Genomic DNA, 20242 nt, shown 5'->3' with positions numbered 1-20242 from the left:
GGCACAATAGTATAGCTGGAAAACAGATCTCTTGGATTTAGATTTAACAATTAAAATTTTTTCTCTTAGTTGCATCTATTATCAGTGATTTTCAACCTTTTTAGTCTCATGGCACACCATAAACTAATTACTAAAATTCTGCAACACACACAAAAATATATTTGATTTTTTGCCCATCTGACCAAAAAAAAATGAGGTATAATTTTCATTTATTCACACTGGACAGCTATTTTTATATTTGACAGCCCAAGTGAAAAGAGGTCAGTGCCGCTGACTAAATAGTCAGGTATTAAATGTTTTAAAAATTCTTGTGGCAAACTTGTTCAAAATCGCTGATAATTATTCTTTTTTTAAAAAAATATATTTTATTGATTTTTCACAGAGAGGAAGGGTGAGGGATAGAGAGTTGGAAACATCGATGAGAGAGAAACATCTATCAGCTGCCTCCTGGACACCCCCTACTGGGGATGTGCCCACAACCAAGGTACATGCCCTTGACCAGAATTGAACCTGGGACCCTTCAGTCCGCAGGCCGACTCTCTATCCATTGAGCCAAACTGGTTAGGGCTGATAATTATTCTTACGATTTTATTATTATTTGGTGTCCTGCCAAAATGTATGCACACTTTAACAGCTGATAGCTCAATTTTGAAAATGAAATGTATTTTAATAATCACTGTCTTTATAATTATTCAAAGTGTGTGTATACATTTTTTGGTGACACCCTCTGTTAAAGTAAATTATAGACATCCCAACATTGCTCCCTTTGATCCTTGCTTATACATCCCCCTCCTCCCATAAAATCAATACTGCTATCAATGAATAATTCTCTATCATTCCCTGATTGCTGCCTAACCGCTCCCCTGCCAGCCTGATGGCCCTCATCTGCCCTCTCCTGCTGGCCTGATGGCCCCCAATTGCCTTCCCCTGCTGGCCTGATGGCCCCCAACTACCCTCCCCTGTTGTGTTTTGTAGCTGGTTTTTCATACCAGGATCCTAACCAGGAACATCCACTGCATTTGGATGTTATGTCTTTTAACTCTCTCTTCTTGACAAACAGTCTACTCCCCTCCTCTTCTCTTTTTTAAGGGTTTCAACTTATTGAGGAGATCGTCTTTTCTTAGAGACAAAAGATTTTTCTGATTATTTCCTCATGATGGTATTGAATTTATTTCTGTACCATTTGTTGTGAACTGGACATTAAATTCAAGGCATGTTCAGATTTGTCATCAGCATGAATATTTACTACATCAAGAAACCCATGAGTTTGTGCCACTGAATGGTCATGAGCTTGCTCACTAGTTTTAGGTTGTCATGCAGAAGAGCAAGGCTTTTGAAAGGGGTCGTCCATAGCAGGAATTGTAAAAGGATTCCAACCTGAATACTTGTATTTTTTTCCAAGGACTAGGAGACAATCAGATAGGAAGCATGAACATAGTAAGGCAGAGGGAGAATTCAGAGTTGAGTACATTAGGAATGAGAAGTCTGGGTGAAATAGAAAGGGAGACACATGTAATTGTCTTCAAATACTGAAGGACAGGCCTAGTGACAAAGGAAGAGATTGATTGCAGTTTCTCAGAGCAAAGTTCAAGAAGTCAACCTAAGAAGCTTAAAATACATGTTCCTGTCAGTGCCCTAATAGGTACAACTGATATAACATGAATAGGAATAGAGAAGTTAGTAAACTACAGATTCCGGATATATGTCCAAGAGAGCTGTCAAAAAATAAAACTAGCTGCACAGCAAAATTTGCACTCTCTGATCTCTAGAATGCCTACCATAGTAGAAAACTGAAATTTCAAATGGAAATTTTTTGTTTGGGAGATAGATGAGTAAAATTTGGCCCCTAATGTCTTTTATATGGGCTAAACATATAAGCTGAAATGAAACATGATTAAAGTTAGTTGTTGTAGAATAAAGCCTCATATGGAGTAAATGCTCCCTGTCTGCTAAAGAAATATTTTGTTCCAGGCAGAGATTCCGATATTGATGGGGCCATTCCGATTTTAACACTGGGATTCTAGTCACATAGGCCATGAAAATGATTTTTTCTTCCTATTCATGTAGTCTTCATAATTTCTCAGGAACAACATGACAATACTCATCTAATATGCAGAATATAGGTGAAAAACGTAGGAAAGAGAAGTGGGCATGCAATGAATATGTGTGTGTCTTAAAAAAATAAATTGCTATTTTGTTTTGTTCTTTTTCATCCCAGCCTGGATAATCTGAAACATTTTTGGAATATGCATATTTTGGGAATGTAGATTTATATACATAAACATTTTGAAATGAAAAACGATGTGTTTAATTAATGTGTTTAATCATTAACAGATGTAGATTTCATTTAATATTTTAAAAAACTGCAGATGTGCTGTATTTGATATATACATGTGTATACAATTATAATGCAATACCATTAACAATACATTAAATTGTTTTTCTCTGAAAATAATTTTAGTTCTGAGCCATCTGAAGATGAAGATTCCCAAGGCCTTCCTGCCATGACAGGTAGAAATAATGATATTTCAGAACTGGAAGACCTTTCGGAATTGGAAGACCTTAAAGATGCTAAACTTCAGACCTTGAAGGAACTCTTCCCACAAAGAAATGACAATGATTTACTTAAGGTTATACCCTTTTTTAGTAACTGTTTATTGTAGCTGTAATGATGTTTAATATCTCTCCTGTATCTAGTGCTGTATTTAGTCATTTTTCTAAAGATACTTTCTGTTTTAAGATAATTATGAACTTTTATTCTATGTAATAATTAAGGAAAATGTCAGGGATTTACTTGAAAGAGTTAACAATAGGTGAGGTCATTCACCTGTAGATAATATAATGAGTTTTCCTCAGTATCTCTCATACATAGTTGTGAGTTCTTGTGTGCTTGAATGGGAACACCCTCCCCTCCTAATCTTCCAGAGAAGCGCACAAATGTCAGGAGGCTTCCCCCCACCCACATAAAGACAAGGGGTTGCTGGCATACAATATAGTACATGCTTATGCTGCTATAAAAAAGAAGGAATTCTTACCATTTGCAACAGCATGGATGGAACTGGAGAGCATTATGCTAAGTGAAATAAGCCAGTCAGAGAAAGATAAATATTGCATGATCTGACTCATTTGTGAAATATAATGAGCAACATAAACTGATGAAAATAGAACCAAAGACATAGAAGCATCAAAGAGACTGTCCAATCCATGAGGGAAGGCAGGGGTTTAGTGGGTAAGAGATCAACCAAAGGACTTGTATGCATGCATATGAGCATAACCAATGGACACAGATAGTAGGTGACGTCAGGGGCTGTGCTGGGAGGTGGGAGTCATCAGGGAGAGGTCAAGGGGGGAAAAAGGAGACTTATGTAAAACTTTAAACAATAAAGAATTTGAATTTTAAAAATTTATATAGTACACTAGAGGCCTGGTGCACAAAATTCGTGCGCGGGGGGGGGGGGGGGGTGTCCCTCAGCCCTGTCTTGGCCTGCAAAGACGCCAGCATTCCTCACCCTGGCCTCTAGCCAGAGGTTCCTCCCCTCCTTCTGCACAGCCTCTGGGAAGATGCTTGTCCTGGGGCCTCCTCAAGGCCCTGGCCCACGACGCCCTGCAGTTCGGGTACTCGGGGGCTTGGGCTTTCAGGTCTGGCTTCCTCACCTGGCATGGTGAGCATCAGCTGCCATGGGAGCCTTGCCTTAGGAGTCACCCCCTTGGACCATACTACTTGTGAGTGTGTGTGTGGGGTGGCCTCGGTGGCAGTGATTTGATGTCTGTAGCATGCCCGCTGACACCCACCACCACGGCGCCACACCGGTCCCGTCTGGACTGCTGGCAGGGGGCTTCCAGTCTGTGACTGGGGCTGATGGGCTGTGACTGGGGGCTGCAGGTGGAGGACCCCGGCACCCATAGGGCTGTCAGCATCAGGAACTGGAAAGATCCATTTTTCTGGTTCTTCCCCTGCCGCATGGATGCTGAGCTCTGGGCCCCACAGGCCCGTTCACTCCCGCCACATGGCCGGCCGGGGCGGGGACATGGGCTCGCTGCCCCATAGGCCCCTTCTGTGCCGCAGCACAGCCATGGCGCAGACGCTGAGCTCGCGCCGCCGCTGGCTGGTGACGCGAGTTCAGCGTCCCGCCGGCCCCATTCGGTCCTCGCTCAGTGGCGCGGCGGCCCATTAGGCTGGTGGGAGGCACGGGCACGGGCAGGAACGGGGACTCCCCGCTTCTCCCGCTGGCCCAATCAGCTATCCCGGCCACCCTGAGTCCCGCCCCCCGCGTCTCCCGCCGGCCCAATCGTGGGTGTATCGGAGTGATGGTTAATTTGCATATTACCCTTTTATTATGTAGGATGCTGTTAATTTGCATATTACCCTTTTATTATGTAGGATGATGGTTAATTTGCATATTACCCTTTTATTATGTAGGATGCTGTTACCCTTTTATTATGTAGGATGTCTTCACTTAGTATAAGGTTTTGAAGTTCATCCATGTTTATCAGGACATCATTCCTTTTTATAGTAAAGAAAAACAAAATACCATTCAGGACAAACTAAACAAGTCTGAACTGAAGGTATTCTGGGCCTGCTAGTTTGAACTCTGAAGTATAGATTAAGTTATTCTATTCCCTGTTATTTTTAACATGAATCTCTCCCCCCTTTCCCCCCCTGCCCCAATAATCATTTTGATACCTTCTTAGTGTTAGATAAAGGAAACTTTACTGTTATCTATCTTGAATGTACTTTTTTTCCTGCTAGAAGTATTATTTGCTTCCTGGTGTGATCCCCTCTCCCTCTCTCCCCCCTCCCCCCCTCCCCCCCCCACCCCAGCATAAGAAGAAAAGAAATGTAGCCAGTAGTAGATACAGGGGCTACTTACAGTGTTGGAGAGAGTTTCTAAAAGAAACAAATCTCAGTTTAACAATACTTTGTAGCTTGTTGCCAAATTTTTATGTGGTTCAAGGGGATTGTTTTTCCTATACAAGGACTTATCTCTTATTTTATAATTTTTTAAATTCTTTATTGTTGAAAGAATTAACATATCTCTTTTTTCCCCATTGACCTCTCCCAGCTTACTTCTGCCTCCCAGCACAGGACGTCACCCCCCTATTGTTTTGTTCCCTCCTCCCCCATTGCTCATGTCCATTGGTTGTGTTTATACCAGTATACATGCATGCAAGTCTTTTGGTTGATCTTTTATCTCCCCCCTCCCCCTTTTATTTTATAATTTTAATGGGAAAATAGGCTTGATACACAGAATTTATTTGTATATTTCATTAATTAGAAATTTTTGGAATTTAGTATATCACTCCCTCCATAGCAGAGTACTCTCTCAAGGTAATTTCAAGTGATCTCTGTCATTTCAAGAGATTTAAAGGTGGCATTTATAAATTACTTTGCAAAGGTTTTTAGACCCTTATAAAGGAATTAAAGTTATAAAATATAAATCTAGTTGCAGATTTGTAAAGCATATGCTTTGGATATTTTGAAAAGGAAGAGGGACTTACAGGATATGTAAGGATCCAACATTAGAAAACTAGTATAGAAGACAGCATTCTCCTTTGATTTGAGACTTTTTAATTTAATACAAAATATAGCTTATTTTAAAAAGTAAAATTTATTTTTAAGATCTTTATTGTTGAAAGTATTACATAGGTCCTTCTTTTTCCCCCATCAACCTCTTCCAGCCCGCTCCCATTCTCCCCCTCACCCCAGGCCCTCACTACCTCCTTCTCTGTGTCCACGGGTTATGCATATATACATACAAGTTCATTAGTTGATCTCTTCCCACCCACCCTCCCCTTCCTTTCCTCTGAGGTTCAACAGTCTGTTCATGCTTCTAAAAATATATATTTTTATTGATTTCAAAGAGGAAGGGAGAGGCAGAGAGAGATAGAAACATTAATCATTAGAGAGAATCATTGATCAACTGCCTCTTGCACACCCCACACTGAGGATCGAGCCCACAACACCGACATATGCCCGGACTGGAAAGCGAACTGTGGCCTGGTTATAGGTCGATGCTCAACCACTGAGCCATGCTGGCTGGGCTAAAAAAATTTTTTTAATCCTTACTTGAGGATATGTACATTGATTTGAGGGAGAGAGAGAGAAATATCAATCAGTTGCCTCCCATACTCACCCCCACTGGGGATCGAACCCGAAACCAAGGTATGTGCCCTGATTGGGAATTGAACCTGCAAACTTTTTAGTGTACAGGATAATGCTCCAACCAACCGAGCCACCCAGCTGAGGCAAAAGTAAGATCTTTTAAAAACAACTCATTGGAAGTATAGGAAACTTTAGTAAGATAAAATTATGGACTATTCAGTTTCTCCTGAGATGTAAAATGTTACAGAACAGTGTGAAAATATATTGAAGATGTTAATTACATAAGTAATATATGAATATGTTCTTGAACAAATTTAACCAATTCAGAGGTAGAGTAAAAATCAAGAGTCCTTTATCCCACTCATCTAGGAAGTATTAGATTTTAAAAAAATGACTGCACAATTAAAATATGTAAGTGTCCACTGCTAAATGTCAGTTAAAAGGGAATAATATAAATGTCTGTTGGTCTCTCTCTCTTCCTACTTTCTCTTATCCTTTCTTTCCCTGCACCCTCCTCAGGGCCTGGAAATGTAAATAGTTTTTAAGGCTCCAATGTACAATTTTATAATTAAAATAACAAAAATCTTGAATATGCTGTACATATATGACTATGTTTTAATTTTTCCTTTGCAGTGATGAGTGAACTTGATACATTTTAAGACATGCTTAGATAAGTTCAGACTTTTCAATAAACCAGGTTGCCTGAAAATTTTTATCATAGGATTTAATGAATTTAAAATTATGACATACATATTTCCCAACTTTATATATACTTAATATATTTGTTCTTTAATATTTTGATAAATGAAACAATTCTTAGTGCTCTTTTTAAAATATTAATATTTTCTCGTTCTGTTAGTTGATTGAATCAACCAGCACAATGGATGGAGCAATTGCTGCTGCCTTGCTGATGTTTGGTGATGCAGGTATGCCTGATTTAGTTTCAAACTATATTGATTTATTACATAAGAATATCTCTTAATTTTTGATATCTATAATAATAAAAGCGTAATATGCAAATCGACAGAACGGCATTTTGACCATCCTGACGACCTTCTGGATGAAGCCAGGGCTGCGGGGCAGCAGCCGAGGCGACTGGGGTTGCGAGGGCTGAGGCAGGCAGGGCTGCGAATGTCTACCCTTTCATGAATTTTGTGCATCGTGCCTCTAGTTGCTCTGTAATTTACCAAGTTCCTACATGAATTCTTATAGGATACTTATGAGATATTAATAACTTCAGCATTTTTAGATGAAGAAACTGAATCTTAAGGTTAAGTGACTTATCTGAGTTCATATAGCTATTTCGGAACCCAGTTTTCTCGATTGATTCTCTCCCCTTCTCCCCGCCAAAAAAGGGAGGGGCAGCTTTCCCGTGGTAATTTTGCTTGTTTTCTACAGATCAGATTTCATAACAATGAAGTTTTGGAAGGTATATATTTTTTTCTTAAGTATCCTTTCTAATTGCATTGTGGTTTTATTTACAGGTCTACAAATCTGAGTCGGTAGGAACATAATGTCTTGTGGAAAGTCCTAGCTGGAAATCATCATTCCTTCATTTAGTAAACACTTATGCTAAGTTCCAGTCTTGGGATACAAAGTAAATGCATTTAAAGGAGTTTGCAATATAAAAGCACTTGTTTAAGTAAATGCCATCTTGATTTTTTTAAACTTGTACATACCAAACAGGTAAAAATAACTTGTAATCTTACTACCAAAAAAGTATTTAAGGAAGGAAAGCAAACCCATACTCCATTAACCACTCCATTAACCAATTTGCTTTGTATAATTTTCAACTTTTATTTATTTATTTTTAATTTTCAACTTTTACATTGCTTATACATACTATTATACAACACACACACACACTAGGTTATGAATGTAATTATAGTACTGGTTTACATTTAAAATTTATTAGGGAACAATTTTTAAATTTATTAGGGAACATTATATAGGACCTGTACAATTCTGTATACTGCTTACCACCCAAAATCTTGTCTCCTTTGATCACCATATATTGACCCCCTCTACCCTCTGGTAACGACCATACTGTTGTCTGTGTCTATGAGTTTGTTTTGTTTGTCCATTTGTTACTTTCTTCTTTATATTCCACATGTAAGTAAAATTATATGGTTCTTGTCCTTTTTCACTGACTTATTTTACTTAGCATGATACTCTCAAGATCCATTCATGTTGTCACAAATGGCAGTATCCAATCCTTTTTATGGCTGAGTAGTAGTAGTCCACTGTATTATATGTACCATATCAAGCAATGACAGTCAGGTTGTTTCCATGTCTTGGCCACTGTGAATAATGCTACAGTTAACATAGTGGTACATATGTCTTTACAAATAAATGTTTTCAAAGTTTACAGGTAGATTACCAGAAGAGGGATTGCTGGGTCATATAGTAGCTCTATTTTTTTTTTTTGAGAAACTTTAATAATGTTTTTCATAGTGGCAATACCAATTTACATTCCCACCAACAATATATGAAAGTTCTTTTACATCCTCTCTAACACCTGTTATTTCTTGTCATGTTGATAATAGCTATTTTAACAGGTATGAGGTATTAACTCATTGTGGTTTTGATGTGCATTTCCCTTATAACTAGTGAATTTGCGCATCTTTACATAGTATATCTGTTGGCTATTGTATGTCTTCTGGGAAAAGTGTCTGTCCAGCACCTCTGTCCATTTTTTAATTGGATTGTTTGTTTTTTTGTTGTTGAGTTATATGAGTTTTTTATATTTTTGGATATTAGCCCCTTATTGAAGGTGTCATTTGGGAATATCTTCTCCCATTCATTGATTGCCTTTTTTGTTGTTGTTAACAGTTTCTCATACTGTGCGGTTTTTGAATTGCGGTTTTTTAATTCAACACAATCCATTCATTTATTTTTGCTTTCATTTCTTTTGCCTTTGAGGTCACGTTCATAAAAACCTCTGAGATGAAGATCCATTAAGTTTAGTATTTATGTACCTATGCTTTTTTTCAGATATTTTTGTGAATGGTGTCAGATAGAAATCTAGTTTAATTCTTTTGCATGTGGCTTTTCAGTTTTCCCAATGCTATTTATTGAAGGGGTTTCCTTTTTCCATGGTATGTTTTTGGCACCTTTGTAAAAAATCAGTTGCTCATGCTCTCAATCATGTTCCATTGGTGTGTGTCTATTTTTCTGTCAATATCTTACTGTTTTGTAGTATAATTTGAAATCAAGGAAGTGTGATACCTCCGGCTTTGTTCCCCCCCCCCCCCCCCCCCCCCCCCCGCAGGATTGCTTTGTTTGGGGTCTTGTATGGTTCCTTACAAATTTGCTGGTTGTTTTGTTCTATTTCTTTGAAAAATGCCTTTGGGATTTTGATGGGGATTGCATTAAATCTGCATATTTCTTTAGGCAATAAGGCCATTTTAACTATGTTGATTTTTTTCAATCCATGAACATGGAATATCTTTCCTTCTTTTTTTTTAAATTTCTTTTAACACTATCTTGTAGTTTTCAGTGTATAGGTCCTTCACTTCCTCTGTTAAGTTTATTACGAGGTATATTAGCCTTTTTGTTGCAATTACAAATGAGATTGTTTTCTTTCTTTGTTTTTCTGAAATTTCACTGTTAGCACATAGGAACACAGCAGATTTAAAATTCGTTTTAATTTAGAAAAAAAATTTTTTTATTGATTCCAGAGTGAGTGAAGGAGGGGAGGGGAGGGGAGGGAGAGGGGGGGAGAGAGAAGAAACATCAGTTGGCTGCCTCCCACATGTGCTCCAACTGGGGATCAAACCCGCAACTCTGGTATGTGCCCTGACCAGGAAATCAAACCCACCATCTTTTGATTTTGATGTATGGGATGACACTCCAACAAACAGCCACATTAGCCAGGGTGGAATGCAGCAGATTTTTATGCATTGATTTTGCATCCTGCAATTTTACTGTATTTATTTATTGTTTCTAAGTCTTTTGGTGGAGTCTTTCAGGTTTTCTATATTATGTCATCTGCAAAACGTGAGTCTACTTCTTCATTTCCAGTTTGATGCCCTTTTTTTATTTCTCTTTCCTGATTGCTCTGACTAGGACTCCCAGTACCAAGTTGAGTAACGGTGGCGAGAATGGGCAACCTTGTCTTGTTCCTAATCTTAGAGGAAAAACTTCCAGTTTTTCACCATTGAGTGTGCTGTTATCTGAGGGTTTGTCTAGAAGTCTTTATTATATTGAGGTACTTTCCTTCTATACTCATTTTATTGAGTGTTTTAATCATAAATGGATGTCATGTCTTATCAAACACTTACTCTGCATCTATTAATAATGATTATATGATTTTTTTGTTAATGTAGTGTATCACATTGATTTTGCACATGTTGAACCATCCTTGTGGAAAGAACCCATTTGATTGTGATGTATTATCTTTTTAATACCTTACTGTATTCAGTTTGCTAGTACTGTTTATGATTTTTGCATCTATGTTCATTAGCGATATTTTTTGTATGGGTGTTGTTCCTGCCAGGTCTTGGTATCAGGGTAATGTTGGTCTCATAAAATGAGTTAGGAAATATTCCCTCTTTAACTTTTTGGGAGTTTTAGAAGAATAGGTATTACATCTTATTTGAATGGTAGAATTATTTGAATGGTAGAATTCACACTAGGGAAGCTATCTTGTCCTTGACTTGGTTTTTGAGCGGAATTTTTGGGGGTATTTTTTGTGTGTTTTAAAAAAATATTTTTATTGATTTCAGAGAGGAAGGGAGGGGGAAGAGAGAGACAGAAACATCAATTATGTGAATCATCGATTGGCTGCCTCCTGCATACCCCTCATCGGGGATTGAGCCTACAACTTGGGCATGTGACCCAACCGGGTTCGTGACCTCCTGGTTCATAGGTTGATGCTCAACCACTGAGCCACACCCACCAGGCTTTTGGGACGTTTATGATGACTGTTTAAATTTCCTTACTGTTGATCAGTCTAATTAGGTTTTCCAGTTCTTCATGGTTCAATCTAGGAAGGTTGTTTGTCCATTTCTCTAGGTTATTGAATTTGGTGACAAATAGCCTTTAATAATAGCCTAGTAATCTTGTATATTTCTGTGGTGTGCGTTGTAACTTTCATTTCTGATGTTGTTTGAGATTTTTATCTTTTCTTAGTGAGTCTACACAAGGTTTGGCGATTTTATTCATCTTTTCAAAGAACCAGCTATTTGGTGTATTAAATTTTTTCTATTGTCTTTTTGTTCTTTATTTCATTTAATTCTGCTCTGATTTTTAGTATTTATGTCTACTAACTTTGGGCTTCATTTGTTCTTTTTCAAATTCTTTAAGTTCACATTAGATTATTTGGGATGTTTCTTGTTTCTTGAGCTAAGCCTGTAATGCTATAAACTTCCCTCTTAGTACTACTTTTGCTGCATACCACAAATTTTGGTATGCTGTATTGTCATTCTCATTTGTCTCCATGTATATTTTAATCTCTTATTTCTTCTTTGCCCCAGTAGTTCTTCAGTAGCACGTTGTTTAATCTCCCCGTATTTGGCATTTTCAGTTTTCTTAAGTGTTATGTCTTCTTAATGTATTTTCTCGCCTTTATGATTGTAAAATGTTCATTTTTGTCTCTTTTTACCATTTTTATCTTGAAATCTATCTGATATAAGTACCACTACACCCATTCTTCTCTGGATGCCATTTGCTTGGAGTATCTTCTTCTATTCTTTTGTTTTAAGTCTGTTTGCACACTGAACCTGTGTAAATTCAGTTCTTTTCTTTCTTCCCCTTTTATGTTTTTGTTGTTGCAAATTATCCCTTTATATGCTGTGCCTTTATTTTCCAAATTGTAGAAGCTATAGTGTTTTTTAATGCCTTTACTTCCTTCAACTTTTATATTATATTTAAGTATTTAATGCCCTATATTGAATAATAGTTGCAATTTCCTGCTTTTGTCTGTCATCTTCAGTTTTATTTCCTATTGTCTTTTTGTTTCAGGTAGGGATTCAACATTTTTTATTAAGTAGGTCCTCTGGGCCTCAGCTTTTGTTTGTCTTGGAAAGCCTTTATTTTTTCTTCATATCTAAAGGATAATTTTGCTGGATATATTATTCTTGAATGGTGATTACTCTCTTTCAGTATTTTGAATATTTGATTCTACTTGTAGCTTATAAGTTTTCTGCTGGGGGAAAAAAAACAATGATAAACTAATGGTTTGTTTTGTTTTTATAGGTTACAGTCTTCCTTAGCTGTCTTGAGAATTCTTTCTTTGTCATTAAGTTTTGACAACTTTAATATAATGGCCTTTTTTCATTGAGGTAAATAGGGGTTCTGTTATTCTTCTTGGATTTGAGGGTCCAGCTCATTCTATATGTTTGGGAAGTTCTCATAATTTGTTTAAATAGGCTTTCTGTTCTCTTTCTTTTCTTCAGGTATACCTATTATTTTATTACTAGAGGCCCAATGCAAAAATTTGTGCAAGGGGCTCGGCACTCGCAGCCACGGTGCCTTGCCTCGGCACTCGCAGCCGCAGCTTCATCTGGAAGGTCATCTGGTCGTTTGGCTGCCTGGTCTAACTAGCATATTATGCTTTTATTATTATAGATTGCTCTCTCTAATGGAATCATATAGTTCTTTTTTTGTTGTTGTTAATCCTCACCGAGGATATTTTTCCATTGATTTTAGATAGAGTGGAAGGGATGGGGAGAGACAGAGAAACTTTGATGTGAGAGAGACACATATTGGTTGCCTCCTGAATGAATGGTCAGGATTGAGCCTGCAACCAAGGTATGTGCCCTTGATTGGAATCGAACCCAGGACCCTTCAGTCCATGGGCCTATCACTGAGCCAAACCAGCAAGGGCAGATAGTATTTATAGAATTCTTTCATATTTTTAAAACTCTCAATTCTTTCTCTTCATCTGAGTCATTTCTAGATTTCTAAGTTCAAGATCACTAATTCTTCTTTTCCATCTGGTCTGCTCTATTTCCTACGCTCTCTAATTCACCCCCTCCCTTTTTTAAAAAATATATATTTTTATTGATTTCAGAGAGTAAGGGAGAGGAAGAGTTAAAATCATCAATGATGAGAGAATCACTTATCGGCTACCTCCTGCGCACCCCACATTGGGGATCGAGCCCACAACCTGGGCATGTGCCCTGACCAGGAATCGGAACTGTGAACTCCTGCTTCATAGGTGTCGATGCTCAACCACTGAGCCATGCCAGCCGGGCCAGAATTTCTTTGTTGGCTCAGTTAGATGGAGCATCATCAAAATGTTGCTGATTTGATTCCCAGTTATGGCACATACTTAGGTTGTTCATTTGATCCCCAGTCGGGGAGTTTAGGGAAGGCAACCAATTGATATAAGTCAAGTGGCAAGTTACATGGAAAGAAGAAATTGGGGTTTTCTTGCTTCTTAAGTAAACTTCCTTCCATATTTCCATCTTGGAAAGGATTAGATAGTCATATCAGTCATCTTCATCTTTAGTACCATGCATTTTTTAGGTATGGTGGCTTTATCTTGCCAAGATAAGATAACTTTCAATATATGAAATCATTAAGATGGAAAATTATTTTGGGTGTATTTGGACAATTTTCAACAAAAGCCTTTTTAAAATAACTGTAAGAGATCTTGGACAGTTCCACAAGTCATGATGTTGAACATAAGTTTTACAATAAATTTATATTTTGTAGAAAATATCAACTTGCATATTAAGCAATAAGGATGTATTATATACATTGCTTTCTGAACATTTTTATTTATGAATACTAAGTTACAAAAAATAATATCCAAAATTTTTACTTTTTTTTTTTAAAGGTACCAATATGAATTTATTCATATTGTCAGGAGTTTCCCTGGCTGTTTTTTCCATTTCTCTATATGTATGAGAATAGGCAAAACATTTTTATGTATCCTATTATATCTGCTGTTTTGTAACATTTTCATTTATTAGAGACATCTTTCCATGTTACTTTAAATATCTGCCTCTTTTATAATAGTGGCATATGTGTGTATCCTAATTTGTCTACTATCTTGGGCATTAAGACATTTTGGTAACATTTTTGTGTATATGCCTAAGCAGACATTTTCATCAGAACTGTGGAAAGAATACCTGGAAAAGGAATGTTGGACTAAAATCTATACAGAGCTAAAATTCAGACATGTATTTTTTTAGATTGCCTTCCAGAAAGGTTACAATTCAGCAATTCGTACTATTTGCCCTGTGTCCATTTACTACTCTTTTTAATCTTAGGATGAACAAAAGTTATTATTTAAGTTGAGCCTCTTTTTGTTGTTTTTCTGTTGAACTGCCTATTTGTGTTTTTTGTCCATATTTTTTTTCTGTTTCATCTTTTGTTTTTAAATATTGAATTTACATGAAATTTATTTTTATCTGGGGTATGAGGTACATCTAATTTTTCCCCTTGAAATTGATGATGGATACTCCCAATAAAATATAAGAATGTATGAAACATAATTTGAAATTGATATATAGTATAGCATATTAAATTTCTAATTAATAATTAGAAATAGGATAGGTTTAGAGATAGGTAACTAAGCATTATTTGCTCTTATGTAACCTTTTGTACAAAAAAATTTAGTTTTGTATTTTCTCCCACACTTAATTGCACATTCTGGCCTTTAGCCATTTTATATACATGTAAAGATTTGGTGCTATGGTATTAACACCCCCCTCCCCCCCAAAAAAAAATGTATTGACAAATATATAAGGCTAAAAAATTCTTTTTTTAAAATATACTTTTACTGATTTCAGATTTCAGAGAGAGGAAGGGAGAGGGAGAGAGAAATAGAAATATCAAATGATGAGAGAGGGTCATGGATTGGCTGCCTCTTGCACGACCCCTACTGGGAATTGAGTTCGCAACCAGGACCTGCGCCTTGAACCAGGAATTGAGCCCTGACCTGGTTTGTGGGTCAACCCTCAGCCAATGAGCCACACCAGCAGGGCTAGGCTAAAGAATTGTTTATTGACAAAACAGAGTTTTTGTTCTTTTAGTAAAGAAACATGTCTAGGTGACTCAGCATAAATGACCTAGTTTGAAGTTCTTTTCAGACTTAGACTATTCCTAATAGTGTTCACTTAACCCCAACAAATATATGGGTGATGTTGAGGTGGTAGTTATACTTCCCCTTTCTTAAAGTGGATGCTAGGAGTTAGTTGGCATATGTATAATGCACATTTACTTTATGAAATAAATTGGGGGAAAATTTAAGCATTGAATTATTTTATTACAGCCATATTATGAAATTTTCTGGCTTACAACTTAAAAGTTGTCAAGCTTATATTTATTTTGAATATTATATTTCTACAGCTTTTATTTCTAACTGCATAGTTAGGGTACTGATATAATTAATATTGAAATCTTAAACCTTTGTGAACTTATAGCAGATGCTTTCATATTAGCACAGTAGTATGTCTAAGGCATTTATTCTCTGAAAGTAAAACTAAGCAAAAGGTCAATGTATACAAAGAATAAATAAGTAACAGCTTTTTAAAATCATGTACAGTGAGTCTAGTTTTCTTTTAGTCTTGGCAGAATATGCAGATTTTCATCACTGTTAGACTCTTGTCTTACTGTTATTTTTAGGTTAAGAGCATTAATTGTTTGAGCTATATATTTCAGTTCCTCCTTATTTGTTAAATGAGAATACTACCTAGTTTGTAGCTTTGTTTTGGAAGGTAAATGAAGCAACAGTTTACTAGTATAAAAGTCCTCTACAAAGCCTGGTACATAGTATACAATTATTGATGTCACTGATGCTATTCAGATAAGCTACACTGATGGGACTCAACTTTTTCTTACCGATGAATACTAAGTCACTGAGGAGAACCCCTTCCTCCGAATATTGCAGTGAAGAATTACTTGCCAATTTAGTGATGTATGTTTTTAGCATTAAATATGATGGTTTACAAATACATTATTATAGTGATTTCTGCTTTTGAAAGACTGTAGTCTCTGTTCACTTTTCCTTCAATTCTGTTGATATTTGTTGAGTAGACATTTTATGTCGAAGAAACAACATTGGACCTGATGTCAAGAGGACAATCTACAAATGTATTCATTATGATAACACTTTGGCTTTTGTTTTGCATTAATGATTCTTATACTTATCTGTACAAATTTTGAGTGTTCTTCTCTGTTGTAAAAGGTGGTGGACCCAGGAAAAGAAAGTTATCTTCTTCTTCAGACACAAATGAGGAAGATGAATGTAATGGTAATCAAACCATAAAAAAGCAGAGACGGGATCATGTAAGTTACATTTGAATTGCACTATCAAAATTACCTGGTTAAGCACAGAATATGTTGTTTATGAACATCAGACCTGAAAATCCACCTGAATGAATCTTCTTTCTTTTCTCTCTCAATACCAAGTCAGAGAATCAGTTTTTGTATTTCATTTGTGACAGTTTTTTTCTTTTTAATTTATCTAGTATTAATTTTTCACCTCTTAGTTATAAAATTAATTTTTAGGATATTCTAATGGCATATATTTATACTTTAAAATTTTTTTCATGAAAGTTATACATACATATCCTAATATGTAAAAACCCTGGGACGTAACTACCAATAACAACCGAGGCTCGACCAACTGGAAGTCAGTCTTGACTGCTTCCGCTGCAGGCACGGTGCCCCAGCACTGACTGCTGAGGGGGTTGTGAATCAGGACCAGAGAGAGGCCTGAAGAGAGAAGCAGGGACTGATCTGTTGCCTCTGTGGCAGCTTTTTTTTTTTTTTTTAATCTTTATTGTACAGATTATTACAGTTGTTCCTCTTTTTTCCCCCCATAGCTCCCCTCCACCTGGTTCCCACCCCACCCTCTGCCTTTACCCACCCCCCACTGTCCTCATCCATAGGTGTACGATTTTTTCTGTCTCTTCCTGCACCCCCCACAATCCTTTGCCCCCAAGAATTGTCAGTCCACTCCCTTTCTATGCCCTTGATTCTATTATATTCACCAGTTTATTCTGTTCATCAGATTTGTTATTCATTTGATTTTCAGATTCACTTGTTGATAGGTATGTATTTGTTGTTCATAATTTTTATCTTTACCTTTTTCTTCTTCTTCCTCTTCTTAAAGAATACCTTTCAGCATTTCATATAATACTGGTTTGTCGGTGATGAACTCCTTTAGCTTTTTCTTGTATGTGAAGCTCGTTATCTGACCTTCAATTCTGAATGCTAGCTTTGCTGGGTAGAGTAATCTTGGTTGTAGGTTCTTGCTATTCATCGCTTTGAATATTTCTTGCCACTCCCATCTGGCCTGCATAATTTCTGTTGAGAAATCAGCTGACAATCATATGGGTACTCCCTTGTAGGTAACTAACTGTTTTTCTCTTGCTGCTTTTAATATTCTCTCTTTGTCTTTTGCTCTTGGCATTTTAATTATGATGTGTCTTGGTGTGGTCCTCTTTAGATTCCTTTTATTTGGGGTTCTGTGTGCTTCCTGGACTTGTAAGTCTATTTCATTCACCAGGTAGGGGAAGTTTTCTGTCATTATTTCTTCAAATAGATTTTCAATATTTTGCTCTCTCTCTTCTGGCACCCCCATAATTCGGATGTTGATAGGCTTGAGGTTGTCCCAGAGGCTCCTTACACTATCTTCATATTTTTGGATTCTTTTTTCTTTTTGCTTTTCTGGTTGGGTGTTTTTTGCTTCTTTGTATTTCAAATCTTTGACTTGATTCTTATGATCCTTTAGTTTGCTGTTGGATCTCAGTATATTATTCTTTATTTCAGTCAGTGTATACTTAATTTCTAGTTGGTCCTTTTTCACATCCTCGAGGATCTCACTAAATTTATTGGCAGTTTCTAGAAAATTCTTGAAAAACCTTATAACCATGGTTTTGAACTCAATATCCTCCATTTCTTTTATTTGTGACCTGTTTCTTTGTCTCTGCATTTTGGCTGTTTCCCTGTGTTGATAGAGTGGCTTTGTGTGCTAGGTGTCCTATAGGGCCCAGTGGCTCAACCTCCCCAGTTACCTGAGGTGGACACTCTTGGTGCACCCCTTTGTGGGCTGTGTGCACAGTCTTGTTGTAGTTAAGCCTTGATTGTTGTTGGTATCCCTGGGAGGAATTGACCTCCAAGCCAATTGGCTGTGAGGATCAGCTGTGTCTACGATAGGAGAACTTCTGTGCTGGAGACACCATTATGAGGCAAGACTTGCTTCAGTGGGGCTTTGGTGCTTACTGAATCTGCCCCCTGAGTGTGTCCTCTATGGATCTGAGGAGTTGTAATCTGGATGGTCTCACTCTGACCCCTGGGTACACTGGCTCTTGGATCTCCAAGGAGGTGCAAATTTAGCCTCTGCCTGAGGCCACCCAGCAGGAGCTATGGAGAGATCTGCAGATTCCTCATCTTTGTTTGGGGTTTGGAGGTGCCCAGATGAGGCCCAGCTGTGAAGCAATGCAAGCTGCTTTGGGGCCTTGGGCCTTCTTTTGGATGTTCTGGGTCTCTCTGACCCAGCTGCAGTTTGTTAGGTAATTTTAGGTTGCAAAGTGTCAGACCATTCATATGCAAAAACCTCTGTGCACAGCTTTGGTGGGGCGGGGTCTCAGGGCGAAGCAAACAGCTATGGCTGCTCCACAGCCCTGTCCTAAGAGGCCCCTGGGTCTCAGTGTCCCGCGATAATCGCTGCAAGCACCTCTGAGAGAAAGCCGCCCTCGAGTTCTGCCCGAAGCCAGACAGTCCAGTTTCTCCCCGTATGAGTCTGGGTCCCCAGAGTCTTGCCCAGAACTGGAGTTCAGAGCAGTTGGGAGCTTGTGTCTCCCTCCTCATTGAAAAAGACAACCGTGTACTCAGTTGCCAGCCCATTCTGCGCACGCGCACCTTCGTACCTCTGCACTTTACTTCTGCATCTCCTCTGGGTCTCAGTGTGCTTTTCTCTTTCTTTCTAGTTGTAGAATTTCCACTCAGCCAGCCTTCCTGTGGTTCTGGATGATGTCTGTTTTGTCTTTTAGTTATAGTTTTGAAGTGATTGTGCGAGGCAGCAATTTCAGGTGTTTACCTATGCCGCCATCTTGGTTTCTCCTCTGTGGCAGCTTTTGATCAGCACTTGCCTCTGTCTTTCTCCCCTAGTCTGGCCGGCTGCTGTGCCTCCATTTCTCTCCAGGCCTCCACCGGTGCTGATGATCAGCCCCGCCTTTCTAATCAGGCCCCATTGATAGGCCTAGAGACACTGACTGGCATAGGAACCGACCAATCAGAACCCAATGTGGGTGCTGTGAAGAACCAATGGCTGCCTAGGAGGAGAAGCTTTTGACGTTGATTGGCATAGGAACCGACCAATCGGAACCCAATGTGGGTGCTGTGAAGAACCAATTGCTGCCTAGGAGGCAGAGCTTCTAACGCTGACTGGCATAGACACCGACTAATCAGAACCAAATCTGGGTGCTGTGGGGAACCAATGGCTGCCTAGGAGTCGGAGCTTTAGATGCTGACTGGCATAGAAACCCACCAATCAGAATCAAACTGGGTGCTGTGGGGAACCAATGGTTGCCTAGTAGGCGGAGCTTTTGACGCTGACTGGCATAGAAAGCGGCCAATCAGAACCAAATTGGCCAGCAGAGGAGGGCAGTTAAGGATGAGATCAGGCCTGCAGGAGAGGGCCATTGGGGCGAGATCAGGCCAGCAGGGGAGGGCAGTTGGGAGCAACCAGGCTGGGAGGGGAGGGCAGTTGCGGGCGAGATCAGGCCGGCAAGGAAGGGCAGTTTGGGGCAACCAGGCCAGTAGGGGAGGACAGTTAGGGGTGATCAGGCTAGCAGGCAGAGGCAGTTAGGGGCAATCAGGCAGGTGAGCAGTTAGGAGCCAGCAGTCCCAGATTGTGAGAGGGATGTCCCCAATTGGAGAGGGTGCAGGCTGGGCTGAGGGCACCCTCCCTCCGTGCACAAATTTCATGCACCGAGCCTCTAGTGGTTATATAATACTTATGAGAAACAGTTGTTACCACCACCAGTACCATTTCCTCCTTCCCAGTGGCAACTACTTATAATTCTTCTAGATGACTTTTGATATTTAACTAGTTATCTAAAATATTAGTGGTTATGCTTTTATTGGGTTGCTCTAATTTTTCACTATTTATTTTATTTAAAAAAATTTTTTGAGTTTTGGAAAGAGACAGACAGACACAAGGACGTGAAAGAGAAC

The 20242-nt window shown here is 38.4% G+C and overlaps 1 protein-coding gene across 3 annotated transcripts in view; it reads left to right on the top strand.

The window, feature by feature from the left end:
- The window catches only part of SMARCAD1 (SNF2 related chromatin remodeling ATPase with DExD box 1), a 105876-nt gene that overhangs the window by 26904 nt on the left and 58730 nt on the right, over positions 1-20242 (top strand). For all 3 annotated transcript variants that reach the window (XM_079764839.1, XM_079764838.1, XM_079764837.1), the window contains exons 4-6: positions 2462-2630; positions 6963-7029; positions 16245-16345. In XM_079764839.1, coding sequence (XP_079620965.1) covers positions 2462-2630; positions 6963-7029; positions 16245-16345 — 337 coding nt within the window. The remainder of the gene's footprint in view (positions 1-2461; positions 2631-6962; positions 7030-16244; positions 16346-20242) is intronic.

This window comes from Cnephaeus nilssonii (assembly GCF_951640355.1).
Source record: "Cnephaeus nilssonii genome assembly, chromosome: 1".
Lineage (NCBI taxonomy): Eukaryota > Metazoa > Chordata > Mammalia > Chiroptera > Vespertilionidae > Cnephaeus > Cnephaeus nilssonii.
This window is presented reverse-complemented; position numbering and strand designations above follow the sequence as displayed.